Consider the following 26,449-nt stretch of genomic DNA (forward strand, 5'->3'; position numbering starts at 1 on the left):
TTATCAGCACCCGACAACCTCGCTGGAACTTCACACCATGGCACGAATCAACACTAGACCATCGAATATACCATCCTCACGATACGGCACAGCGACACCTGTGCCTGAGGGAGGCTCTGACCAAGAGAACCGTGACCCAGCAGGTCAAACACGTGATAAGGGCAAGCAACGTGCCATGCCTCCGCCCTCTTCCCACCACCAACGATCGAGTCTTCCAACGCCGACTTCTGATGGCAGTGAGTCACGTGGACAGAAGCGGAAACGCGTGACTTTGCCGCCAAGCAGCATACAAGATGGTGGGGAGGGTGTGGAGGAGGAGCATGATGATGATGAGGAGTTTACGAAATACTTCGATCCAAATCAGGATCCCGAGGTCCGGAGGCAGCTGAAGAAGAAGGCACGAGACTTGGAGCGGGACTTCCAAGGTGAGCTCGAAGAACGTATCGTCTGGCAAATACAAGGCTAATATACGAGCAGAGAACCGCGAAGAGCTTCTGCGCGGAGATACAGAGGGCTTGCGGAAGACAGTGAATCGAGCCAATAACCTGTTCCAGAAAGTGAAGCAGACAACCGAGGCCACCCTCGATTCGCGACTACTGGTAAATGTCGTCGATCTCGCATACAAGAAGACCACCCAGCTAGCGTTTGGCGACACTTCTACCGGCATTGATGTTGACGAGTTCTTGTCCAAATGCATTACATACATGCGCAACGGTGGTCCCGCAAATAGAGAAGAGAACGGGGCTGCTAGTGGCTCGCGTCGTCAATCCGGTCGCCGACACGCCGAAAGTGACGATGAAGACGATGATGCCGGCGGCGAAGTCCTTGACTGGGAAGTTCTTGGACGAACGGCTTGCTTTCCGTTCAACTCACGGCCACCAGTACCATCGTTCTTGCTTGGTCCTCTGTCTGTCGAGAAGAAACAGAGAACGCAAATGCAACGGCGAGCACGACTGCAGAAGGACACAGCCGGACGAGAAGCCAGACCGGAAGCACTAACGCGCGAGGATCTTCAACAGTCGGACGAGAACGGGTTGACTGCGATTTGCACTCGAATACGGAAGCATCTAGCCAAACATCAAAATGAGGCAGAACGAGGCTTGACAAACGATGGCTACGATCCAGCGGATGAGGAGCGCAGCAGAGCATTACTGAAGAAGCACCGCCTAGCCAGCAATGGTTGTGTGCCTCTGTTCGACTACGTGCTCAATCCACGATCTTTTGGACAGAGTGTGGAGAACTTGTTCTACATCAGCTTTCTGATCAAGGAGGGTAGTGTGGGCGTGGACGAAGATGACACCGGAATGCCTACTCTAGGTACGTGGCAAGCGACGTGTGAGAAATGTGTGACGTGAAGCTGACTGACATGTAATAGTAATCTCCAACCCAACATCGCTGGAAGAGCAACGCACGAAAAAGACCAGTAGACGACAGGCTGTGTTTTCCATCGATTACGGGACCTGGCAGCAGCTCATCGAGGCTTTCGATATTGGAGAGCCTATGATACCGCATCGACAGGATGAACAGCAGGCCCAGGTTGGCGAGCGCGGGTGGTATACTTAGTGCAGCAGTGACGAATTCTGGTCACCATGGGATCTGCTTTACGACTTACAGCTTCTACGGTAGATGTTAACGATTAGTTTATAGGCTTGCATTGATACCCACAATGGCGCATACTTTCAGCTAGCAATGGAGTGCTCGCAAACATCAGAACCACCATTCAAGCTCTGCTGAGCATGCCCCGCTTCCAACTGTTCATACTTTGTACCTGCATCTAACCTTCAGACCATCCTTCCCCGCATGCCACTGCCTTTGCGAAAGGTAATTGACGTACAAGGCTTGCGGTTTCAAGGGTTGCGTGGTTCAAGAGCTGCAAACTGCCTACCAACATGCCTTCCAACTCACCCGCTTTGGTGACCTCTACACGACGACCTCTCTTCACACACGACCTCAAGCTGGTCAAAACCCGAGACCATGCTCTTCCTCTTCGCCCTGTCCATCGCGCAGAATGCTCTGGCTCAGCATCCACACGGCTACAATGGCTGGAAGGGATCATGCACCGCATCCCCCAAATGCCGTTTCGCACCCGCCTACACTGAAGCCCAAATCCTCGCTAACCCAGAACCCTTCATCTGCGACCTCCTCTACTGGGAAGGCCACTTCACGCAGCCTGGGATCGGCTTCAACGGCGCCAACGCCATGACCTACGACGGTACCCTTCTCAACACGACCACTGGCCTGGCAGACGCATACGAAAGCGGCCAGCATAATTTCTCCGCCGCGAGTAAGGAGTCCCTGCACGTTATGCTGCTCGCGCACGCTTTAGCTGGTGATGCCTCCGCTACACGGGTCGTTTCACCTGATAATCCGGCGGGTGGTCAACAACTCGCCTTCCACACCATGGAGCAGAAACTGGCCTCTTACCTTTTCTTCAACCAGACTTTCCCCGGCTTCGGCGGCTTTCTCCCCTGGTTCAATAACACGCTCGGCCAACCCTTACGTCCGACAAGCGACTGGGTAAACCGTGTCCCAGCTCTCGATAACGGCGAACTCCTCTGGGCTGTCTACGCCGCCGTGCACGTCCTTCAGACTTCCCCTGACCCTGCCTTCCGAACCCTAGGATCGGGATGGCAGAGCTGGCTCGACTACACTAAGCGCCACGCCGCCGCGATCTTCTACCGCGGAAATGGAAAAGTTTGCGCAGTCACTACGCTGAATCAGACGCTTCTCCCCACGGATCCAAAACAGAACTATACGTGCGAGGGGATAGATGTCCTCAACGATCCGTACGAAGGCGAGCTCTTCGCCTGGTGGCTCTATTTCTTCGGGGGTCTGGACGAAGTGGAGAAGGGGGCGATTTGGGTCGCTAAGAGGGCGCAGTTGGTTGGTGTGGAGTACACGAACCAGAACGGGTCAGGGCTCGGTCCCATAACAGTCCAAAAGGGTTTCTGGTTCTCCGCCCACGAACAATGGAAGGTACTCGAGATGCCGTACTATGACGTCGATATCGTCCGGAGGGTTTTCACCAACGCGGAGAGGGTGAGGACGTGTAATTCGGCTAGTCTGGGGATTCCCGGGATGTATGCTAGTGTGAATAATGTTACCGATGCGACGGGCCAGATTATTGGATATATTTCTAATGCGGGGGTTCCGAGTGTGGCGAACCAGACGCTGCAGGAGTTGGATGTTGTGACGCCTTATAGTGTTTTTCCTACGCTGTTGGTGGAGGGAGGGTGGGGGAGGAGGGTGGGAATGGTGTGGTGGTGGTTCGTCTTGTTCTTTACTTTTCCCCTCCCTCCCTCCCTCTCTCCCTCCCTCCCACCTTTTGCTTTACTGACCAAGAGACTTGCCGGGCAGGAACATGGTTCGAGCCAGGAAAATGCAGAACCCCTACGGCAGCACCGAGTCCGAACGCCTCGACGGCACGGCCGTTTCCAGTTTCGTGAGCTGGGATAGTAAGGTCACTACCGTCGTTGCTTTACTAGGTGGCGTGAGCGGATTCGTGAGGGTGAAGATGATGGAGGAGGGGATTTATAATGAGTTTATCAACGTGACGAATGTGAGTTTAGAGGATCTGATCTCGATCGCTCTCACTTCTCTGCACTTTTTTGGTTTTCTTGCTGACCTTGACTGATTGCTGTTGGCTAGCGCGAGTACAGCCGCGTCTTCACGGATCTGGAGGGCGAGGACGTCGCGTTGTGTCTTCCCATCGCTGCGGTGCCGGATGCGGGATTGGCGGATTATACGGACTGCTCGTGAGGATGACTGGGAAGAGATGGGCTTGGGCTTGGTAGTTTGGGTGGTGGAGTATCTTGTAAGACTGGTATATGATACTGTGATTTTGATCATAACGATAAGGAATAGCATAGGCTGTATAGTCAAACTCTTTCGTGACCAGCCCACGTGATAGAAAGACGCCGGAAACACCTCGCTAAAGATCACGGGAAAACCAAACCGACGATTCCGCCTGATCCCATCACGGCAAATTTCTTTACTCAAACATTCTCGAACTCCAGACCGTCGTCCTCGTCTTCATCAGAAGCCGCTGGTGTGCCTTCAGGCGCATTCTCCTGCGAAAGCACATTTCCGGCTGCCACAGTCTTGGCTGTCCCGTTCGGAAGCAGAGCAGCAGCTGGAGGCGACTTCTCCGTCCTCTGCCTTTTCGCGTCTCGCTCGTCATCTGTCGCGTTGCTGCTTTCGATAGCAGGCGTGCTCACACCCGTACTAGCAGGCGGAACACCCGCAGCCGGAACCACAGTGCCGTTTGCAGGCGCAGCGGAGCCGATCATCCCACTAGCACCCACATCAACATCTTCAAAATCATCCTCATCCTCCTCTTCATCTTCCTCCTCCTCCGCCGCCCGCTGAGCAGCTTCCGCCTTCTGCGCCTCGGCCAACTCAGCATAGTAAGCGTCTAAATCCACATCGCCGCTCCTTCCCGCCTTCCTCTCCCCCTCCTCCTCCGCTTTCACCGCCGCACCCCCATTCACCTCCCTCTCCCTCCTCTCCCTCTCCTCCTTCGCACCCACCGTCGTCAGCCCACCAGGTCCCACCGTCGACTTGGCAATCCATTCCGGTAAAGCATTCTGCCTTGCTTCCTTCTCCCGCCGTTCCCGCGCCTCGGCTTCAGCACTGGCTTTCTTGACATCTTCGTCGTTGTGCAGGGAAACGGCGATTTTCTCCGGCTTGATCGCCAGGCCCTTTGAGCTGAGGAGATTTTTGTTCGGCAGATCTACAGTCTCGATCCGTTGGGCGGGGTTGACGTCAGTGCGGACGACGGGTTTTTGGCGAGCGAGGGCGGCGTCGAAGTCGTTTTCGGGGACGGAGGTCGAGTCGATTTGTTGCATGAGGCGGAGGACTTTTTCGAGTTGCGAGTTTAGGCGTTTGACGCTTTCGTTTTCGTTGGCGCGTTCGTCTTCTTCGACGGGGTCGAGGGGGTGGCCGCAGCGGGCGCAGAGGAATTGGCCGGTGGAGAAGTCGACACGGTCTACTACTTCCAGTTCCGTCCACTGCGATTTGCACTGCGGACAACTCAGATCTTTCTTCTCAGTGGCCGGAAGTCCGAGACTTGAGAAGTGCTTGTTGAGCTTGTGCATCCGGTACTTGATACTGTCGATGGCTCGGTGGTAGTTCAAGTAATACCATTCTTTATTCGTCAGCCTCTCCTTCCCTTGCATGCCGGGCTGGGAGCTGGGGTAGAAGGAGCCGGTGCCGTCGGTGCGCTTCTCCTGGCGTGTCTGGACTGAGAGGAGACCGTCTTCTTTCAGGCGGCCGCAGAGCTTCCGCACTGCTTTTGCTTGCATGCCCAGGACGTGTGCCAGGTCGTTGTCCGGGAGGGTGGAGTGGATGATGAGGGCTTCGATGACGAGGGTGTGATCGGTTGGGTAGAAGGCGCGAGTCACGGTGCGAAGGAGGTCTGTTGCAAGGTTGGCCATGATGATGTCGTTTGTTACAGCAATGTCAGATAGCTCGAAGATCGCAGCCGAATCCAGTCTATGTCAAGATGTCCGTACAGGAACTCCCCGTCTGGTGAGAGGTGGTGTCAAGTGAGTGTGATGGCCGGGCAGACACAGTCAAGTGCTGCTGCTGACTGAGAGGAGGAAGAAAGAAAGAAAGAGTGACTGAAGCCTGCTGCTTGTGATCGAACACGAGGCTGAAATGCTAGCCCCGGTTCTAGCCGCCCCCACAATCGAGCATGACTCAAAGTCGCTCCCACGTCAAGCTGCATGAAGAAAGCATTTGGGTGAAGCTTCATCAAATTCTTCGAAGCAATCCAGCTCGAGGCCTTCAATGCGCGCAGTAGTGCCAACATGGAGCACTCTCAAGCAAACCTGGAAGACGCCGGCAAGGTGGTCGACGCTGCCACCAAGCCAGACGACAACAACGAAAAGGTGGACTACAACGACGAACGCAGCCAACACAACGACAAGCGCTCCCAAAAACGAAAGGCCAACGGACAGCAATACGGATCTCGAGGCGGGCGTAATGACGGTAAGCGCCATAAGAAGGGAGATATGGGACGTGGAGAATACTTGTAAGTTTATACCTTACCCATTAATGAAATATTGATTGATCGAAATCGTCACTGACATGGCTAACGAACAGTCGCGATGGACCAGACAAGCGCACCAAAAGCGGCGAGTCACGTGAGAAGCGGGAAGGACAGGACGCAGGCAGATATGGAGTGCAATATAGCAAAGAAGAAATCGAAGCCGAAGAGAGGAAGCCGAAGAGGAAAGTCGCCGTGTTGATTGGGTATGCCGGGACGGGCTATAAGGGCATGCAGATCACACCTACAGAAAAGACGATCGAGGGCGATTTATTCCAGGCTTTCATCAAGGCCGGTGCGATCAGTAAAGCGAATGCGGACGATCCCAAGAAAGCGGGATTGGTGCGGTGTGCGAGGACGGACAAGGGGGTCCATGCGGCGGGGAATATGATCAGTCTGAAGCTGATAGTGGAGGACGAGGATATCGTGGAGAAGATTAACGCCGAGCTTACGCCTCAGATCCGAGTCTGGGGCATCGAGAGGACGATTGGTTCGTTTTCGTGCTATCAGGCCTGTGATAGTAGGTGGTATGAGTACCTTATCCCTACTCATGCTTTTTTGCCACCGCATCCGAGTTCGTGGTTGGCGAAGAAGTTGGAGGAGTTGGCTGATTTGGCTGGGGATCGGGAGGGGTATGAGGGGAGGCAGGAGGAGGTCAAGGGGTTTTGGGAGAGGATCGATGAGGGGGAGATCCAGGCGGTGTTGGCGGAGATTGACGAGGATTTGAGGTGGGATGTTGTGGCTGCTTTGCAGGGGGAGGAAGAGGCTGGAGCGAAGGCAGCGAGGGCTGATGCGGATGTTGATGTGTTGGTTAAGTTTGGCAAGAGTGTTGGTGGGAGGAAGAACAAGGGGCAGGAGGAGGATGAGGGTGGGGCTATGAGTGAGGATGAGGAGCAGACGGTCGAGGCTGCTATTGTTATCAATGAGCCTGCAGCGGCAGGAGCCGAGAGGAAGGTCGCCGAGGAAACGGAAAGCGTCACCGCCACCGCACCATCGGAAGACACCGCATCTGTAGTCAACAGCATGGTCGACTCCGCCATCTCCCTCCCCGACATCATACCCGCCACGGACACATCCACTACTCACCCACCCGCAACAAGCAAAGACCAAGACCGCCTGCTCCGCCTCAAAGCAGCAACCAAAAGCCTCCGCGCCGCCTACCTCCGAGCCAAACGCCGCTACCGCATCCCCTCGACCCGTGTCGTCCGCATCCAAGAGGCCCTAGACCGCTACGTCGGAACGAACAATTTCCACAACTTCACCATCCAGAAAAGCTATCGAGATCCGAGCGCGAAACGTCATATCAAGAGTTTCAAAGTGAATCCCACCCCGATTTTGATCGGCGAGGGCGCGGACGAGGAGAAGTCGGAATGGTTGAGTTTAAAAGTCCATGGACAGAGTTTCATGATGCACCAGATTCGGAAGATGGTCGGGATGGTTGCTTTGCTCGTCCGCTGCGGCTCGAATCTCGATACTTTGACCGAGGCGATGGGGGCGGAGAAATTCTCTATCCCCAAGGTTCCGGGGCTGGGTTTACTGTTGGAGCGGCCGGTGTTTGATAGTTATAACACTCTGCATGCTCCGAAGCATGGCCGCGAAGCGCTGATGTTCAGTAAATTCGAGACGGAATTGGAGGCTTTCAAGGCGAGGGAGATTTATCAGAGGATCTTCCGCGAGGAGGAGGAGAGGAATGAGTTTGGGCGGTTTTTTAATCATGTGGATAATTTTAAGGAGGGGTATTTTTTGTTTGTTGGTAGTATGGGGGTTAAGGCTTGTGGGATGGATTTGGGGAGGGGGAAGGAGGGTGGAGTTGGTGGTGAGAAGGTAGGGGTGGAGGACGTGGACGCTGGAGCCATTGCTGGTGATGGTGGGGTGGCTGAGGTGGGGCAGGCGGAGAAGTGATGTGTGTGCAGCAAACTATGAACCCTATACCGATCTGTACGGATGGGACGGTACGGCAGTTATACGGGAGCTGCAACGAGTGGGCGCCGTTTGTGTTTCCTCGGCTGCTTGGCACGAAGATCATGGCTCAGCGACGACCGAAATGTCAGTATCGCCGAGCGCCTAGTCGGTCGTGCAGCCATGGACGATATGCAGACACGAGTGTTTATTGTACATACCGTATGATAAGGGGTTGTGTATGGTCGCTCATCAAGTCATAGTCGTCACATTCTCCTGCCTTTGAGCAATGCCATGCATTAGATTATTTTGACATAAGAGCATGATCTTGCTGCCATGGGAGAGCAAGCGTCGTCTAGCGTCACGTAGTTATGGTGCTTCCTTCTGCTCTTCTAGCCAGGGAGGGACGAAAGTACTGTATGGCCTCGAGCTTATGCTCCTCTGCTTGAGATGGGAACGGCGGTATCATGTCGAGCGTCGCAAGTGGCGAGCATAATGCGCTACCGACTGGCGGGATCGAAGGCATTTCGAGCTTGGGGCTTGGGCGAGAGGTGCAGAGGCGTACAAGAGAGGCTTCGAGGCATGGATTGTGTCCGGCTTGGGATGGGTAGCTTGACCACGAGTTACGTGTCTGGGTTGCGAACGATGGAGGCGTGTTGCTAGAGCTCGGGAGACTTGAGAGTGCTGCGAAGCATCATCACTGGCACGGGAAGAGGGTCGTGTAGACGACGAGCTTAAGGTGCATGGCCGAGTTGGAGGACTTGGGTTCAAGTGAGCTGTAAGACCTGAAGGCTGCTGGACGTTGATTTAACATGTCATCATAGATTGGAGGAGCAAGGTGGATTGGGAGGCTCTTGTGACGGGAGATTAGGTGCGAAGTGTGAGTATGAATTAATTTGAGTACCGCCAATGTTTTGGACGATGTAAATACAACTACAATCAACGCCAAGAATCTTTCCTGTCGCTATGGGCAATGTCAAACGTCAGAGTACAGACATGGGTGTAGCAAGAGTGACAGTCACCGGGCTTCCGCTCAAAGTCGCCCAAAAGATCAACGGCTCCGAGCCGAGCTGGTCCTTCGTTACGGTCCCTGTCGCCGAACCAGAACCCGGTAGTGTAATACCAATCGGTGCCGAACACGAATTGCCCGTCGCACTGACAGTAGCACCAATGATCTTCGTCCCATTGCTACCGTACTGATACGTCAGCATCGGCGAGCAGCTATCGCGAACCTGGCGTTGTATGAAGAGGGCGGCGATATCGTCATGCTTCTTCGTTACCAGAGGCCATTTGGTCAAGCGGGTCATTTCCTGTGTTACGGTCTCGACCCACATCTGGAGGAGTGAGTTCACGGATTGTGTGCCGATAGTTGTGGCGGGACGATCGGAAGCGCGGAGGTTGGCTTGGTGGAACATGAAGGGGTCTTGGCGCAGGGCGAGGAGGTAGCGAGAGGAGACTGATCTCTCGTGGGTGAGGAGGTCGGTGAAGGTGCCTGCGGTGTGCTAGTCAGTTGAAGATGTCTAATGTAGTCCGCTCAAGGCTTCGGCCTTACCAGCACCACCGGAAGTGTCGATCCATTCTAGCAAGTCGCAGGTCGGGTTATCGCAGTTGTAAAAGATGGCTGTCGGCCAGCGAGGCACCTAATGAACAATGTCAGCCAATGCCTGGGGAGGGAGAAACAGGAATTCCGAGCTGACGATATTAAGACCGGCATATCCGTTGGCAGCGACCGTGGAAGTAAGTGGCCAGAATGGGTTTTGCGTGTTCAGCAGCGCCGAACGGCTGTTATCGCCAACGACATTGGAGATTCCCAGATCGATGAAAGCACGAATGGCATCACCGTTGTGCATGCCGGTAATGGCCGGTGGAATCAGGCCCTTGGCGGAAAACGATCCGGCTGTGATGCCAACTTGCTTTAGCCAGGCCTGGTTAAATTGGATCTCTTTGTAGGAATCACTATAGGTGGAGTTGTCGAGATTCAGATGGGTGAAGGTATGGGAGATGTGGCTGAAAGCATCTCTGTTGGTTGGGTTGTTGAGCCAGGTTAGCTATGCCATAACGATTAGCCAGGGTACGACCATGTCCAATCAGATCACATACAAGCTGGTCAACCTTGGCGCAGGTAAGGCTCCAGGTGTAGTTAGTAGGCGTGCTGGGCCAGAAGGTCTGGCCTGTTCCCAGTGGCTTCTGGAACTCTAACCCTGTGTCAGGTTGATCATCAGGATAGACCGAGTCAACAGGGTTGCAGACATCCGTGGCAGCGTTGTATTCGATGTTGGTCGCGTTTTCGATGTCACCGGCGCCATTGTGACCGAGCTCGATCTTGTAGCTGGACCCTGCAGGAAGTCTTGAGTTGATGCTCTTCATCCATGTGACGTGGATGGCTAGATCGTTTCCACTGTCATACTGTATCAGTAATAGCAAAGACTTGCTGGACTATATTGCTTACCCGAGGCGGAAAGTGTAGTTTCCTGGGTTATACGTCGCGGTCGACAGATGGACGTCGTCGATTTGAGTATTGAAGTAGAGCTTCCTCGATCCAACAAAGAAGCCCCTGGTCATCCAGTGAATATATGCATGCTGGAGAAAGTTCGAAGTTGCCGCCCAATCAGTCGCCCAGCTGGTGAAGAACACCATCTGTTCTCGGCCCCCGAAGTTGTTGATGACGCCCGCGGTCGTTGTACCAAGGTAAGTACCGGCCGAGTCTGGCGCGAATTGAGCAATCTCCCATGTCGTTGTGGAATCAGTGATAGTCGCTGGATAGTGGTATAAGCTCTGAGTGGTCATGCCAGCTCCGTTGACCAAGTTAGCAGTGGGGAAGCCGGTCGAGTTCGATATGCTGACTAGCTGCTCGACAGCAGTTCCGCAGCATCCTGCACCTGCAATGGCTGTAGTAGCGCCATACTGAGGACTAGGGTAGCTGTCGAAACCCGTTAGTAGACATATAGGAACTTGATGATCGACCCTACATACCAGTCCAACTTTACCATACGCACACCAAAGGCGGTCTGATAGGCATAGAGTTGGTTGTACTGGGCAGGGCTGATGGCACTTGACCAGTTCGTGGCCGAATAACTGTAGGAAACCTCACTGAGGATGATAAGACCGCTGTACAATCCATGTGTGGCGGATGAGTTCAAGGTCGGGATGTTGATGCCGCTCTGGGGCACGACCACAATCTGGTAAGGAATGCCATAGCCAGCAAGTCCAGAATATGCCGAGGATGCTTCTGTGGTCGAACGAGCGAGAATGAGAACAGTTTGATCGACGGTGTATTGTGCAGTAGCCAGACAGGCCGACAAGGCGATGCTGCCAAAGAGCCTCGACATGAGCTTCATGTCGTCGATAGTAGGAGACAGGCAGGACGGGAACGACTGTGCAGCAATGAGGTGCTAGATAATGCGAGGCCACGAGGAGCAGCACAGGACTATGGTAGCACCAGACTCAACGAGCTCGTACCCATGCAGCAATATCGCTGCATCCAATATGCCTTCCTCTCAGCCTCAAGACTATTGTTTCGTCTTTTCATGGCGCCGCACGTCAGCCAATATCGTTGCGTGATCCGCTTGGAGTTGGTGCTGGCAGACAAGGCAAGGAAGACCGGGACCACGTTCGCAATGCTCTGCAAGCGGCGTAGCGGAATGCACGTACTAGTGGCATGACAATATAGTAGGCCAGGTACTTGCAGAAGATCCAGACTTCGGTACCTGACCCGTCGGGACGCCTTATTACCTTGATGCAAGGATGGATGCAGGCACCCCGAGCGCGAGATGTGGGGCGCGGAGAAGAAATCTTGGCAAGTACGAATTTTGCAATGTCATAACATGGATTTTTGATTACCGCAACTCATCAACTCTCTACAGGAATATTCAGCCTATGAAAGATGTTCCACCATTCGCGACTGGAAGCCAGGATCAGTTTGTCGGGCTCTTCAGCAGAGGCCATGCTATTTCTGAAGTCAGCCGAATGCGAATCGGTGGGACATGCGGGAGAGCATACGGAGTTCCTTGGTTTTGGGCAGCCTCCATTTGCTGCTGTGTAGCAAGCCCATGCAGCCGCCTGTTTGCATTCGCACAACTAAGCGAAGGCGTCATTCACTCGTTCGACACCATTGAGATCTGGCCAACTCACGCTCTTTGCGTTGAGGAAGACGGGACAACTTGGCGGAGGGCAGACGCAAGGCTTCTTGAGGACCGGGAGCACCTCGGTGTGGTTGTCTGCACCATGTTTGTGTGCCACGGCCGTTGCCGTCAGTGTTGAGACCAGTAGAATGTCGAAGAATCTCATCTTGAGTGTGTTGTGGTGAGTCGTGGTCGTGGAGATGCAGGATAAAGCTCACCTTCAGGTGCTTGCCGTAGCCTCGATAGATGAATGCGTGTCCTGGTCCCGGGAAGAAACAATAGCGTAACGCTGCGCAGGCCGTATGAGGCTCAATATTCTCGTCTCACTTGCATGTTGACCCACCTACGCAGGGGCGTATGCGGGTACTTTCAGCTGAGCGGGGCGGGATGCCTGGATGCCAAGAGTGTTCATTCGGAAGGAGTATACCATTTACATCCGGCAAAGCCCGCTACATCACACTATAGACGTCTGACTGGGCGTTTAGGCTAGCATCCTCCACTGCGCACGTACGCCAAATGGTCCACCAACGATCCCGACGAGAGCGCGAACGTGGTACCAGTCTACGCGAAGAAGCGTGGACCGTCAATATAACGACATTCAGCTGGCCTTCGTGCCGGCTGCAGATTGAGACGGCACGGTCATGGCCAAGACCAAACCGTTGTTGTGCATCCCGTCGGTGCCTCATCCCGCGGACACTTTCGGAATGAAGACTGATCACGACCTACCGTGAAGTCTGGAACAACGGGGAGAGATGGCGAAAGTTCAAGGGGAACATCACGCAAGATCACCTTTCGGGACGTGCGCTTACAATTCAAGGCTTCTCCGATTTTGCCATTGCCATCACCCATATAGCTCAGACGGTAGTGTATTGGCTTACAGTATGCTAGGAGCATCGTGTACAGGCTCATTCGCTGCAATCACTCATCGTACACGCGAAGACATTACTCTATGCTCTCAGCCCTTGCATAGAAAGTTGCAGTCGTCTGACGGAAGTTCCAATATGCAATCGGACGCATGGCTCCGATGGCTTGAATTGCTCAACGAGAACTGAAAATATTCTCTGCAGGCGCCGAGCCGTGTCAGCGTTTTGAAGGAAGGGATGCAGCAACCATGCCAATATGAGTGGTCTCAGTCCATATTCTTCCCGTAGAATACTGTGAAGCGTTGCCCACTCTTCAGGTTTTCATCAGCGTCTACTCCTTCACTTTGGGACTCCAAAATGTCGTTTCAAGACGAGCAGATGAGCACCGGCTCGAGTCCCTCGTTGGTCCCATCCGATTGCTCTTCACCAGACCTACCAACTTCATCCAGCCAGTCCTCCCTCGAAAGCCTTTCAGAGACCAATCTATTCGCACTTGAGGATGCCGTGCACAACGATGGCTATATCTTGGTTGTCGGGGGCCTAGGCTACATTGGATCTCATACTTGCCTGGAATTGCTGAATGATGGCCATAATGTCATCGTCGTCGACAGTCTTAGCAACTCGTTCGAGTCCACTCTCGTCAGCATCCGGGCATTGGCTACGAAGCACTGGGCAGCTCAAGGACGTCGAAGTCCCATCATCGTCCTGTACAAGATCGACTACCGCAGCGCCTCCATGAGAGCTGTTCTCGGAAGGTACGTCCTCGAGAACGACAGCAATCAGCTGAGCTCGATCAGAGGTGTGATCCATTTCGCCGCCTACAAATCAGTTGAAGAGAGCACTATTCGGCCGCTGGATTACTATCTCAACAATGTAGCTGGTCTCATCGATTTTCTGGGCCTCCTCGAAGTTTTCGGCATCTTTAGCTTCGTCTTCTCGTCGTCCGCGACTGTCTACGGCTCAACCATGAATCGAGGCGCTCCTCTGCACGAAGAGCACTTGGTCCACCACGAGACGAAGGTTGAAGGTGGCAGTGATGAAACGACACACTTAGTCCCGGGCATTACCGGGCTGACCTCTCCCTACGGCCGCACAAAGTACTTTTGCGAAGCCATACTTGCCGACGTGGCTCATGCCAACCCAGCCTGGCGCATGACTGCCCTTCGCTATTTCAATCCTGTCGGGTGTGAGCCTAGTGGTATGCTTGGTGAGAGCCCACGACAAACACCGACGAACCTCTTCCCTGTTATAGCACAGGTACTTACTGGCAAGCGAGAAGTGTTGAGTGTCTTCGGCACGGACTGGTCCAGTGGGGATGGGACTGCTACAAGGGATTTTATCCACGTTGTAAGAGACCCCGCACCCTTGATATTACCCCATGGTATATCACGAGTCATGATACTGACATGCTCCAGGTTGACCTTGCTCGGGGCCACCTTGCGGCGCTTGGCACCGCGATGTCCCGACCCGACCATCACGCCTTCCGCGCATACAATCTTGGTACCGGCACAGGCTCAACCGTAGCGCAGGTGGTTTCTTGCCTGGAGGCGGCATCGTCACAGTGCATTCCCGTCAAGCATGTGGGTCGCAGGACAGGCGATGTAGGCTATTGCGTAGCGGTAACCGCACGAGCTTCAACAGAGCTTGGGTGGCGGACACAGCACTCGCTCGCCGACTGCGCTCGTGATACTTGGCATTGTTTGCAGATGTCCCAAGAGTCAGCTTAGCTGAAGCGGTTTCGGACGTGTTGCATATTGATTGGTTGACGTGAGCTTCGGCGCGGTCGCAGCATAAAAGCATGGGCACAGGTAATTCAGCTTCCAATACGTGAGCAGTATGGTAACAGGGTGGTTCAACTCATGCAGTCAGAAATAGCTTCTGTCAAAAGGGCAGAGATGCAGCACGTTTCATGTGCGGACGGAAAATGGTAGTGCAGATAGAAATTCATGCTAAGCATTCACTAAGTCACAGAATTCGGCTAGCGAGTCTAGCGCCGTATAGCCGGCGCTTGCCGTCAGGTAGAGCCATCCGACTTGATCTCGCAGACTCTTCACCAGGTGCATCATCTGTTCACGAGGCACGTCATACAGTATGATGGCGTATTCAGCTCGATCGCTGGGAGTCGATGCTTTGGTCCAAGCAATGTCTGTGGTGGCGAAGCGAGCTGCTGAGTCTTCGCGAATGATCGTGGCCGTGGTTCGCACACGCTGCGGAAGTGGCGCCGGCCTGGCTCCTGGATTATGGATGATCTGACCATGAGGACATGTCAGTACTTGAGCCCTGGCCGAATTCGAACTTCGAACAGACTCGCCAACTCTAAGCGGTCAATCCTGCTGTGAATCGGGGGAGAACACACCACTGATGCGTTCGCAAAGGCCGCCTCCGTACAGCTTTGAACTGCATGCAGGTAGGTACTGTTGGCGTCTTTCTGCCACCAATCTGGACATTCGTCTAGGAAAATGCCCTGCACCTGAATTTTCCCTTCTTGGTAGCTAGTCCAGCTTGCATACACCTCGATCTCACTACAGACGGCTTGCAGTGAGCGACGACAATAGCTGGAGGAGACGTAGCCAAGAGTGATGATGTTTGGATGTGCGTTGAGGACGGCCAACTCTCGGAGGTAGTTCTCGTCTGGCAAGGGTGTTGTGCCTGGTCCGCTATTCGGATTGACAATGACAAGGAACTGGAGATCCTTGTGGGCGGTGACACTGTGGAACAAACTCAGCTGACGCTTCTGTGCGTAACGTCCCTCGACTCAGAACATACGCGTCGTACAGTGGCTTCCAGCTTTCCGAGGACAACGGGTAAATGTACAGTGGTAGGATTATGCCCAATCTCGGCTTCGACTTCAAGGGTGCGTGCATAGCGTCAGTTGGGCCAGAATAAGGAAATGGTCGAGAGCGAACAAGAATCTTACCAGGTCTCACGGGCATATATTGCTTGCCGGCTACTATACGTCTTCAGCGGCTGAAGAATCAGCACATGCGGAGAATTTCTGCCCTGTTTCATGCCCTAATATATTTCCTCTATCTAAACTTTCCCGAAACAAAGCAGCGGGTACTCAATATGCGGGGGCTGCCAAGCACGATGCTATCCACTCTAATGCAGACGACGAAAACGTGGCCCAGCCACGTGATTGCCTCTTCCGCCTCATTGCCAGAAACGGAGCTCCGGCGCTGGCCTGGGATCAAGCTTGATGCTTGATCCTGGAACACGAGCAGATCAAATTGCAAAATCATCTGGCAATACTTGGCACGGGCTGACATTGCAGCTTTTACATGCATCTCCGGCCAGTCAGCGCAGTGCCAGAGACAATTTCGCTGGCCTGACCAGCTCATCCATAATGCGAAGTCTAGGCCAATCACTCTTTCACGCTCGTACTGCGCGCACAAAGCTGATCCAAGTCGAGCCGAAGTCTGCATATGCATTCTCATCCAAGTCAGTCAGAAAGAGCGACTGAGCAACGTGGCTCATCTCGTCCACCAACTTGTCCAGCTTGGCGGAGAGTGGCGTCGAATGTACGACGACGCCGTAGCGAGATCTAGGCTGCGGCAGACTCGACAGTGTAGCTTGTTGCTGGACGAAGGTGTTGTAGTCTCCTTCAAAGCTGATTGTCACATCCGTCGTCTCCAGCACTAAGCGAGGATCTGGCACAGCGCCTGGGTTGTGCACAACCTGCATCAGCTGTCAGTTGCCAGCGTACGATACACCCTCAAACGTGTTTCTGAAAGCTGCACATACGAGTCTTGGGCTGGAAATGCCTTCCGAAATCTTCACTGCGACATCGATCTGCCCAACATAGTCGGCAGTAGCCGCTGAGTAGTTCACAGGCATCTCATCGAAGAAGATACCGTGCATGCTCAGGTTTGTTGTATGGCACCATCCAGCATAGACGGATATGTCGGCGAGGACCTCATCGACAGGGCGAGTGGCGAGAGAAGTGGGCACATAACCCACTGACTGTACATTCGAGAAGCTGTTCAGCTTCTGAATCGCAGCCACGTAGTCGGCCCCGGGAGTTGATGCATTTCCTGGGCCACTCGATGGGTTGATGATCGCGGTGAAGTTGAGATTCGGTCTTGAACCGATGCTATGCTGATGGTCAGCACGTCAATTCTAGCAGATCTACAGAGACACTGACGCTTTGTAAAGGCTATTCCAAGAGCCGTTGTCTGGATAGATGTACAAAGGGACCAGGATCGTTGATTCTAGACCATGTTGTCGTTTGTTGGAGAAGATCACAGCTACTACGATGACGACTATGGCAACCACAAGGAAGGCTGCGATCGCAACCAGTATGCGTCTTCGTCGAGTCTTACGTGTTTCCTGTTCGTGCAATGCTGTACTGGGTGCCTCCATGATTCGATGGCGAGAGCTCGGGATGGGCGAGATGGGATTCACGCAGTGATACTGCATGTCATCGAGGTTGTTGCCATAGGTGATTGCGTGACAGGGAACTATTGCCATCATCCCGATAAGTGTGCTGCAAGTGCTCGGAATAAATGGATGATCAGTGCGCAAGCGCAGCTTTGGGCGACCCCTGCGCGTCCTCCAACATCCATTTAGGCGGGCCCAGGTGAAGTGCTTGCACGCTTTCTCGCCGAGGCGCCAATAATCTATCGAAGACTTCGGCAGACTATATTGGACCAAGCTTGCCAACGTTAACGCAAGCAAGGCTCAGCAGTAGTAGTTGGCTAGTGGCAAAGGTCATGGACGTAAACGTAATACCTGCGGTAAGACGAGGAACCTGCCTCTGTCATGCTCTTCATGTCGATGTTCATGAGTTACGCTCTAACTTGAGCGCTGCGCGCCATCTTCCTCTCTTTTTTTCTTGGACTCCTCAGCATGAACGCAACCATTGTGCGAGGAGACGTGCCGGTGGGATGGAAGTTGATGCAGCGCCCTTGGCCCGGGCTGGTAGGTCCTGAGACATGGCGCGGTCACGGACAGGTGCTTTGCTGACCAGAGACAGGTTCTCGCAGTAGTGGCATGTGTTGGCTTCTTACTCGGATCTGGATATGCCATCTTCACGGCTTCGAAGTGGACGATGGAAAGGCTTCGACAGCGACGCCCACCAACGTTCGCGACGGAAAAGTTCCGCAATCTACGACCACTCCGCGCCACGCAGCTCGTGAGCCAACCCATCGAGCCTTCGTCCTTTGGCATCTTCCTGGGAAGCATCAATGTTCCACCGACAAGGAGGGAAGCTCAGCTGTTCACGCAATGGGATCTCACAGTCCTCGATCCACGACGCGAAGGCGTTCTGGAGGCTGTCGCGTCAGCATCTCCGCTTGGCCCTGGAAAGCAAATCATCGCACGGCTCGACGCTGCGATATCCTTCCCAAAGCTTGAGTTGACGGAGCCTGCCAAAGCACTCGATACTCTTTTCCAGACAGTGGATGCATATCTCAGATGTCACGCCGAGTCGGCAACTCCATTTACTGGCGTCCTGTTGGCTAATTACCATCACATTATTCAGCCGGCGATCATCAACGAGCTGGTAAAATTGCTGGTCGGCCTCAATGTCGACGTTTACCTTGAAGTATCTCCACCAGACTATCTCACGGCCGAACAGTGCTCTAGCATCGATGTCGCGCCATTACGAGGCATCATCTGCCGCAATGCTACAGTGCGTGTCGATGGCGAACGATGTGACTACTACCAGATGGTCGGCCTCCAGCGCGTGCAGCGAGCTCTAGCGAAGCACACATCACTAGGAGGCCATATTTTGCTTGCTTGGGATACTCTTGACGACGAGGCGCCGCTAATACACGCCGTGATCAAGCGCAGCTTTTCCTGGTGTAGGTTCAATACCATTCCAATATGGATTGGCCGACAGAGTGCGCTTCTCCATTCCGAGGAGGTCTCCGCTGTTACTATTTCGGAGGAGCCTATCGGAGCGCTAATGTGGTTACAAGGTCACGAGAGGATCGCTCTACAAGGCTCTTGGCGAGCCAACGAACGGATAAACATACTGCCCTGCACAGATTCAGCGATCTACGATTGCTTGGAAACCGACATTCCCAATTTACGCTCCCGGCTTACACTTTTGTCGCCTGCCAGTGGAAGACAAGATCGCGACTCGGACATCGTGAGCTCGTTGCAGCCAATGCCTTTACCCTGTGAAGGCAACTTCCATCCCCTGGACGCTTCCGAACAAGGAGTGCCATTTGAGTCCTATGGCTGCTTTCAACTAGGACAAGATTGTTCACAGCAAGACTTTGACGACATTGTTGATAGTCAAGTTCACCTCAAAGAGCTCGGTCTGTTGAGTCGCTTCAAGTTGGCTGATATCGAGAGCATGCGTGGCCGTCTGGAGAGACTGGTCGACATCCACACATCCACCGGCTCGTTGTCTGTGTACTCTGAGCCATTAGCTGAGCTGTTGGAGCTAGTAAGCAGCGCTACGACGGACGAGAACAGTTCATTGCGCATATATGAGGGCTTGCACTCTGGGTTCTGTAAAGGTCTCAATCGACAATTCTGGGCAGTCTATTCAAGGGACATTGTCACTGAATCTATGGACGTCTTTGTGTCACGCAACGCAAAAGATCGATTGAGCACATTGCTTCATGCCTTCTTGTCCAGCCGTGGAATTTCACGAAGTGTGTGCTTTACGGCAGAGGTCGATTTGGCCAGCGCGAACAATAGCCTCAACACATCATTTGGGCTTCCAATGGGACTTCTGAACAATCTTGATCAGCTGTCCCCCAGCGAGGCCATGCTGCTTCTTCGACGGCTTGCAACTCAAGCAGCCCACGAATCTACCAGCGACAAGCTTATCGACGACCGACTCTCCAACTCTGGCTTGACCAGCCAAAGCGAACTCTGCAACTATCCGATAACCTTGTCATGCAAGATCAGCGCGTACTGCGAGCACCAGCTATTGACTCTCCCAACATTGATTCAACTACGAGCGCAGAATGCAGAACTCTATCTTCGCGGCCAGTATCAACCTGCAGACGTCGTGAGATCACGCCTGGCTTGGTACGTCGACCAAGGATGCGCATGTCTCGAGTATGGTGCTGCCCTGTCAGTATTTCAGGAGATCGAGCAACGCCTGCCACAAATACTAATGAAAATCGACTCCTCATCGGACTTTCTCGACCGCCTCCAGACCGTCCTCCAACAGGGGATAGTGTCTTCCGGAAAGATCGACGCCAGTGCGGATTTTCTGGCGCTTGCTATGTTCTCGGCTTTCCGCAAGCTAGCACTCGAGGAGGTCTATGTCGAGATCCTAGATCGCAACCCCTTCCTCGGTCAGCATTCTGATCAGGCGGCATCCTTCGCGGAGATGTTTGCGACTGGCGCTCAGTGTGAGACCTATTTCGATCTCCGCCCTCAAGTGCTTGGCCGGATATTGTCCGAAAAATTCCGCTTGCACTGTGCTACGCACCCACCTCCTCGTCCTGACGAAAACGACTCAGAACAGCCGACCTCATACGCGTCGAAATTAGTCGATGAGGACCCGGATGCCGCTCGACTAGATCCGCCGGTATGGTACCGAATCAGTTTCCTTAGCATCTTTGCCGCACCAGCTCTGATCGACATCCTACTGCTTTCCACCCTTGGCCGTGGCTTGTACCTAAGCACATTCATGAGTAAGACGGAATCAAGCATGGCTACGGCAGCCCTCATGTTTAGCCTCCTCACTTGCGGAGCCTTCGGAACGTGGATCGGAACTGGCGGTAGCTATTATTTCTTCGCCATGGCATACCCAGCAATGAACCTGTACGTCCTCACTAGACTTGTTGCCTGCGCAGCTGTCTGTCTTGGAATTGGCGGTATGGCGTTCATCATCATTGGTATCCTCGATGGCTTCTACGGGGCCTGGATATTCTTCTTCTATTACGTGATATTGACATCTTATCTAACGCTCCTGGCCACTCTTGCGCTCTATCAGGTACCTGGATTCTCGTTCCAATCAGGCAGGACTGTGATCGTTGCGTGGGTGCCTATACTCTTTGTGCCGCCACTCCTCACCTTGTGGCTCGGCCACGATATCATCATCTATCCATGCGTCCTCACTATACTGGTCGTTGGTCTCGTCCTTGGTACTCGCGATGTGATGGGCAAGTGGGCGACCTGGTACTTCAACATGTCTTTTGCAACTGATGGCGAGGTTGTGGACTTTTACAAACAGCTCTCTGGGCCGAAGGACGAAGTTCCTAGCTATGTTACGGATCTCGCAACCACGCCGGCCCCACGCAAGGCGCTGGCAGAAGCTGTATGGAAAGAGCGATGTCGTCCATGGTGGAGGAAGTCCACCAGCAGTCCACTCGTGAAACGCTTAGCAGAAGGTTCCGACGCCACCTCATTCTTGATGGACTGGTACACGAAATACTCACGCACCAAGATGCCCTACACTTTCAGTCCTACTTGGAATCTCCAGTGCAAGACGGCTGTTGATACCCTCCAAGACCTCCAGAAAGGTCTGAGAATGCACAATGCATTTATCCACTGGCGCTTCGCTGGCAACGAGACTTGGTGTGGTGCATTCTATTTCGTGATAGCTCTTATGGACAAATGGGGTCGATTATTAGGTGGCGGCTCACTGTCTGGTGGTTTCCTTGGCTATGATATTGCGCAGAACGCACAACATCGATTCGCAGTAGGTTTCAGCCTGGCTTACTATCTGACTGCTGCAATCTGCCTGGACATTGTTGCATTACCACTTTGGTCAACGGCGAACCACGGCACAGATCAACCGATCAGCTCTCTGGACAATCTTCACCATGCCGTCAACAATGCTGCGTCGACACGACGACGACTCTACTGGTCTAGCTTCGTGAAGTTCTTCTTCCTGCATGTTTGGGGCGTTTGTATCTTTGCAACCCTTATGTGGGTATTTGCGACCTCCGGCAATGGACCTGTCTTGTTCTTAGCATACACTTTCGCGTACACCGGCCTCTTATGGTACCAATACAACAGGATCTTTGCCGGCTCTAACGTGCTGATGGATTTGCTGATCACTGCCCCACTTGGTCTTTCGATAGGCATAGCGTTACAGGTGTGGAACGGAGACTGGCCATATGGCGGCGTGATCGCACTCGCGGCTACCGCCTGGTGTGCAAACCTCTTATCTTTCCGGACGGCGAAGATTGGCTGGCCCAGCCACCGTACGGCGATTAAGGCAGTCAACACTCCTTCGTACAAGTTGCTGGTTCATAGTGCCACGTCATCAGAACAGGACGATTCTCACGAGATGGCCTCGAATGCGTTCGAAATGTACTCCTCGTTACCAGAAGACAAGCGCTACAGGGTCGTGCCCAGTGAGTATCCAGGGAGTGAGGTCGTTAGCTTGCTTACCCAATCATGCTTAACAAGAAGAACGTCACTTATGAACGATGCCTTCCCCGATTACCAGCAACTGTTTCACCAGATAGCGACCCGATGGCATTGCGGTGAGATCTTGCTGGACGCCGTTTCAGGCGCTACGATGTCTGACAGTAGGTCGGACCTCGCTCAGCATACGAGATCCATGACTTCCTATCGTGGAAGCGAACTTCATATCCTCGTCTTCGTGGGCTCAGTCAGGGTGGATGGCTGCTGGGAACAGAATGATGGGCAGATGGTCAAGATGTGAGTACACGCCTTGTCTGTCAACGAACCCTCTGGCTAATCCTGTTAGTGTCGCGGAAGCTCTTGTGCATGCTTCTGCTGAAGCAATGTTCGGCATGTCGCATCACGACTCTATGCTTGTCGAGCTTTTGTTGACACACAATGACACTCACGAAGGTATTCCATTAGCGCAGGGTGTAAAGCGCCTTGTTGAGTTCTCCGTTGACGTTCGCACCAATGCAATCGAACGTCGAGACCAAAATCTGCTCTCTGATCTGCTCTTCGGCCTTGAATGCGATCAACATTGGCAGAACCTTCCACCGGATATTCGGTCGTGGTTGGTTCATCGATGTTGTGGGCGCTCAAATACTCTGACGGCGGCACAAGTCAAGTGGACACGATCCAAGTTCAACCTGACGAGCGCCCAGGATGCCGTGCAGTGCGTCCTCAGATGGTCGCTCAGCATCGGTTTGCAGGCTGCTGTAGCCGAGTACGGAAGGGCGGTCGATCAGCAGTACATTACTACCCCGAACACCTACCCAAGCCGAAAAGTCCTAGTCGGTATGCCAGATCGTGATCGTCAAGTCTCCTCTACTGCGATCAAGGTTGGCACCGGGGTGCTCCGACAGCTCCAACATGCCATAAACATTACTCGGATGGCTATTAAGCTTTTCGTCATCTCTCTGGTTGCGGATCCAGAGCTTCAGCGAGAGCTAGACTTTGTCACAGCGAAACAAAACACTATCGTCAAGCGCTCCGCTCGACTGATTTACAGCAGCGTGTGGTTGTACTGCGGTGCAGTACAGCACGCTGTCATTCCCTGGTTTCTTTTTCACGGTCGACCAACACTGGACCGTCTCAATAGCGACATGAAAGGTATCAAGACTGTCGTTGGAAAGCGCAAAGTGATCATTGAGGGTTGGAGCGGCATATCCACATGCTTCATCAAGCCTGCCGAGTCGGGTTCGTGGAAGCTGTTTCAATATACCGGGCATCACGATACGCAACCACCACACGATGATCTCAAAAGTCTCGCAGCCATCAATATTTACGGTGCGCATCTTGTCCTCAAGACCCGGGAGCAGTACTCTTCTGGCAACCTGGCAAGAACTTTCACTTATGAATATGCTACTCACGACCCACTCCGACACAAGCGATTGCCGTTTACACGCCATTGTGTTCAGGGTGACCTCGAGCAGCAGCTCGTGATATACGACGAGAAGGGTTACACCAAGTCTGGGTCGTACTTCAAGGACAACAACCTGATAGCCTTCAAGTACTTCTACAGGAAAGATGCTCGATATGAGGACGAGCTACTGCGAGCCGAATTCAACCTAGCCCATATTCGTATGAGAGTGTCCTGGTGTTTCCCACCACCCGAGCAAGCGCACAAGATGGATCAGTGGATACCACATTCGAAGGTCACCGAGGCTACTTTCATTAACGAGCGAGGCGTGTATCGCAGTACATGGAGCTACCACCAGAAATGGTATCCCATCATCTCCACGACGCTGAACGGAGAAGAAGTCGACACCCCTGATATGATCAAGTTCGATTGGTTTGACATACTGAAGAAACCACACAATGTTACCTTCGCGAGCGACGATCCGCTGCTGAAATTCACCACGCTGAAAACCAATATACTCACTCGTGCGCTGCGGCTCAATATTGTGCGCTACCCTGTGTCGACTGCCTCCGCCAGGTCCCATTTGTGGAAGACTTGGGCAGGTAACAGACAGTACGACGCTGCCACGATCCGATGGCTCGACTACATGTCTCTCCGCTCAGATAGCGTACTAAAGCCATACTGGAGACATCGTGACCGTGGAAGACTGACAGCTGCTCGAAAGTACCTTGATCAGCATGCTGATGCCATCTTGGCTCAAACAGACATGGATCCTGAGGTGAGCTCGAGGTCGTCCATCGCATACAAGTTTGGCGACTTGTATAGCTTTGGCCAGGGTGGCGATAGTCGAGTCACTGCCCGCAACCCGTCTCTGCAATTCGTTGATACACACAATACACTCCATGTCACCGCCATAGACACTGGTACTTGGCCGATCGAAGGAGGCGGTGTTTCCGCATGCCGCCGCGATATGGTCAACGGGCTCGATAGTATCAGATGGCATGTCATTGCGGAAGCTGCCAACGATTTCGGCACCCCGAAGTTCCAGATCGAACGCAATGTTGAGTCGTTGTCAATACTGCCATTATGGGGCCTGGACTTTCTCACGCCATCACATGGTGTCTTTGAGGACTCTCTGGACTCAGCCGTGCAACAGCGCTGGAACCACACAAGCGTCAAGGATATCGAAGAGAACTTCCTGCCTATCCTCTACAGCCTAGTGAAGTGTGCAAGAGCCGTCAACTTTGAGCAAAGACATGTGACTGAAGCGACAGAAGCACTCATACGATTGAATGCATACTTTGAGAAGTCCCGGCATTGGGGACAGGTGTGGCTGAGTGCTACCGTCAAGAAGCGTTGGCGAGAGCTATGGCTTGCGGAAGATATTGAGAATACCTACCCAGTATCGAAGTGGCTTGATGCGGAGCTACCGTCGTTGGACCACCTCGATGGCGCTCTGGATAGATGGCATCGATGTAAGTCATCATGTCTACGTCGAGTTTGCTACGCTTCATCTTACTAACGGAGACGCAGATCTGTTCATCTTTTCTGTACCGATTCCAGAGAAGGTACCAGATGTCTTCCAAGCATCGCACCACTTCGCCGGCGCTTCCTACGGCATCCTGTGGAAAATGCTCCGGGGCAGTAGCCTGCACATCTGGGACCATGGTATAAGCTGGCGTGAGGTCACGGTCACGCTCTCCTCCGCCATGTCGTGGGATGCACCTTTCGTGTCCTCTTCGTTACTATCACTGTCCCGCATGACGTCGATATTGACATTATACCATGCCGACATCCTCCTACCATGCGCCGACTTCTTCAACCCGGACTGGGAGACGGAGCACGGGACTCAAGGCGGTACTTTACAGCATCGTCGCCTCTTTGCTCGCAAGATCGATCCCATCGTGAATGGTATCACCGGCATGGAACAGTTCGAGCCCGTCAAGAAGATCAAGACGGATCGACCGACTGTAGTGATGTTGTCCCATGTGCGCTTCATCAAGGACATTAAAAACGCCATCTTAGCCGCAGACATCATCGTCAACGACTGGGGCATCAAGGACTATCAGTTGGACATCTACGGCGACCTAGAGAAGACGCCCTCATACTCCGCCGAGTGCAAGGAGATTCTGGCGTCGAAAGGGTTGAGGGACAATGTCGCTCTGCGAGGTCTAGGCAAGCCCTCCAAAGTCCTAGAAAACGCCTGGCTCTTCCTCAATTCCTCCGTCTCGGAAGGCCTCCCCCTAGCCATGGGCGAAGCAGCCCTAACCGGCGTCCCAATCGTCTGCACAGACGTGGGCGCCAGCTTCCGCGTCGTCACCGACCCGGTGACCTGGAAGAAATTCAGCGCCGTCGTCGCACCCAACGACTCCCACGCTCTAGCCCAAGCACAAATCGAAGTCCTCGCGCTCCTAGGCGAATGGGCGGAATACGCCGACGACGAATCCGGTGATCTCAGCGAGCCGCTGCCGAAACTCGGTATGGATCGTCCCTCCGCACGAGATGTTGTGCGGATTACGAAGAGGATGTATGAGAAGACTGAGCAGCGACGGGCGCTGGGGATGATTGGGAGGAAGAATGTGCTGGAGAGTTTCTCCTCGGAGCGCTATCTGAGGGAGCATGAACAGATGCTCTGGATTGGGAAGTTGCGGAATCCGAAGAATGCTCCACGGGGAAAGAGTCAGCGGTCGAGTTTGTCGGGGGGGAAGGAAGGGGGGGAGTGGGGGTTTGAGGGGTTGGGGACGGGGGGTTTCAATGATAGTACGCACTCTGTTGCGTCGAGATTGCTGAGTCAGGCCTAAGAGGACATCGATTTGCTGGTCGATGGTGG

General features: G+C 53.6%; 9 protein-coding genes across 9 annotated transcripts; 5 read left to right on the forward strand and 4 right to left on the reverse strand.

Moving 5' to 3' along the window:
• Positions 1-37: 37 nt before the first annotated feature.
• Positions 38-1,563, forward strand: LTS14_007227 (uncharacterized protein; the record flags this gene model as incomplete). Its single annotated transcript, XM_064839919.1, has 3 exons — positions 38-425; positions 478-1,317; positions 1,376-1,563. The coding sequence occupies 3 exons, from the start codon at positions 38-40 to the stop codon at positions 1,561-1,563; spliced, it is 1,416 nt and encodes a 471-aa protein (XP_064692678.1).
• A 411-nt stretch (positions 1,564-1,974) lies between these two features.
• Positions 1,975-3,759, forward strand: LTS14_007228 (uncharacterized protein; the record flags this gene model as incomplete). The annotated part of the gene is made up of 3 exons (XM_064839920.1): positions 1,975-3,266; positions 3,358-3,559; positions 3,649-3,759. The coding sequence occupies 3 exons, from the start codon at positions 1,975-1,977 to the stop codon at positions 3,757-3,759; spliced, it is 1,605 nt and encodes a 534-aa protein (XP_064692679.1).
• Positions 3,760-3,995: 236 nt separating this feature from the next.
• LTS14_007229 (uncharacterized protein) lies at positions 3,996-5,435 on the reverse strand (the record flags this gene model as incomplete). The annotated part of the gene is made up of 1 exon (XM_064839921.1): positions 3,996-5,435. The coding sequence occupies one exon, from the start codon at positions 5,433-5,435 to the stop codon at positions 3,996-3,998; it is 1,440 nt and encodes a 479-aa protein (XP_064692680.1).
• A 375-nt stretch (positions 5,436-5,810) lies between these two features.
• Positions 5,811-7,951, forward strand: PUS1_2 (tRNA pseudouridine synthase 1; the record flags this gene model as incomplete). Its single annotated transcript, XM_064839922.1, has 2 exons — positions 5,811-6,034; positions 6,106-7,951. 2 exons carry the CDS (start codon positions 5,811-5,813, stop codon positions 7,949-7,951), a joined length of 2,070 nt encoding a protein of 689 aa, XP_064692681.1.
• A 980-nt stretch (positions 7,952-8,931) lies between these two features.
• On the reverse strand, positions 8,932-11,286 carry LTS14_007231 (uncharacterized protein; the record flags this gene model as incomplete). The annotated part of the gene is made up of 6 exons (XM_064839923.1): positions 8,932-9,440; positions 9,501-9,588; positions 9,646-9,996; positions 10,049-10,346; positions 10,398-10,868; positions 10,922-11,286. 6 exons carry the CDS (start codon positions 11,284-11,286, stop codon positions 8,932-8,934), a joined length of 2,082 nt encoding a protein of 693 aa, XP_064692682.1.
• Positions 11,287-13,289: 2,003 nt separating this feature from the next.
• LTS14_007232 (uncharacterized protein) lies at positions 13,290-14,659 on the forward strand (the record flags this gene model as incomplete). The annotated part of the gene is made up of 2 exons (XM_064839924.1): positions 13,290-14,279; positions 14,348-14,659. 2 exons carry the CDS (start codon positions 13,290-13,292, stop codon positions 14,657-14,659), a joined length of 1,302 nt encoding a protein of 433 aa, XP_064692683.1.
• Positions 14,660-14,881: 222 nt separating this feature from the next.
• On the reverse strand, positions 14,882-15,796 carry LTS14_007233 (uncharacterized protein; the record flags this gene model as incomplete). Its single annotated transcript, XM_064839925.1, has 3 exons — positions 14,882-15,181; positions 15,289-15,640; positions 15,699-15,796. 3 exons carry the CDS (start codon positions 15,794-15,796, stop codon positions 14,882-14,884), a joined length of 750 nt encoding a protein of 249 aa, XP_064692684.1.
• Positions 15,797-16,301: 505 nt separating this feature from the next.
• Positions 16,302-17,291, reverse strand: LTS14_007234 (uncharacterized protein; the record flags this gene model as incomplete). Its single annotated transcript, XM_064839926.1, has 3 exons — positions 16,302-16,607; positions 16,674-17,022; positions 17,074-17,291. 3 exons carry the CDS (start codon positions 17,289-17,291, stop codon positions 16,302-16,304), a joined length of 873 nt encoding a protein of 290 aa, XP_064692685.1.
• A 486-nt stretch (positions 17,292-17,777) lies between these two features.
• On the forward strand, positions 17,778-26,420 carry LTS14_007235 (uncharacterized protein; the record flags this gene model as incomplete). The annotated part of the gene is made up of 4 exons (XM_064839927.1): positions 17,778-17,849; positions 17,905-22,514; positions 22,564-25,094; positions 25,153-26,420. The coding sequence occupies 4 exons, from the start codon at positions 17,778-17,780 to the stop codon at positions 26,418-26,420; spliced, it is 8,481 nt and encodes a 2,826-aa protein (XP_064692686.1).
• Positions 26,421-26,449: the final 29 nt, after the last annotated feature.

Source organism: Recurvomyces mirabilis, assembly GCF_035927965.1.
Source record: "Recurvomyces mirabilis strain CCFEE 5264 chromosome Unknown scaffold_19, whole genome shotgun sequence".
In the NCBI taxonomy this organism is placed as follows: domain Eukaryota; kingdom Fungi; phylum Ascomycota; class Dothideomycetes; order Mycosphaerellales; family Teratosphaeriaceae; genus Recurvomyces; species Recurvomyces mirabilis.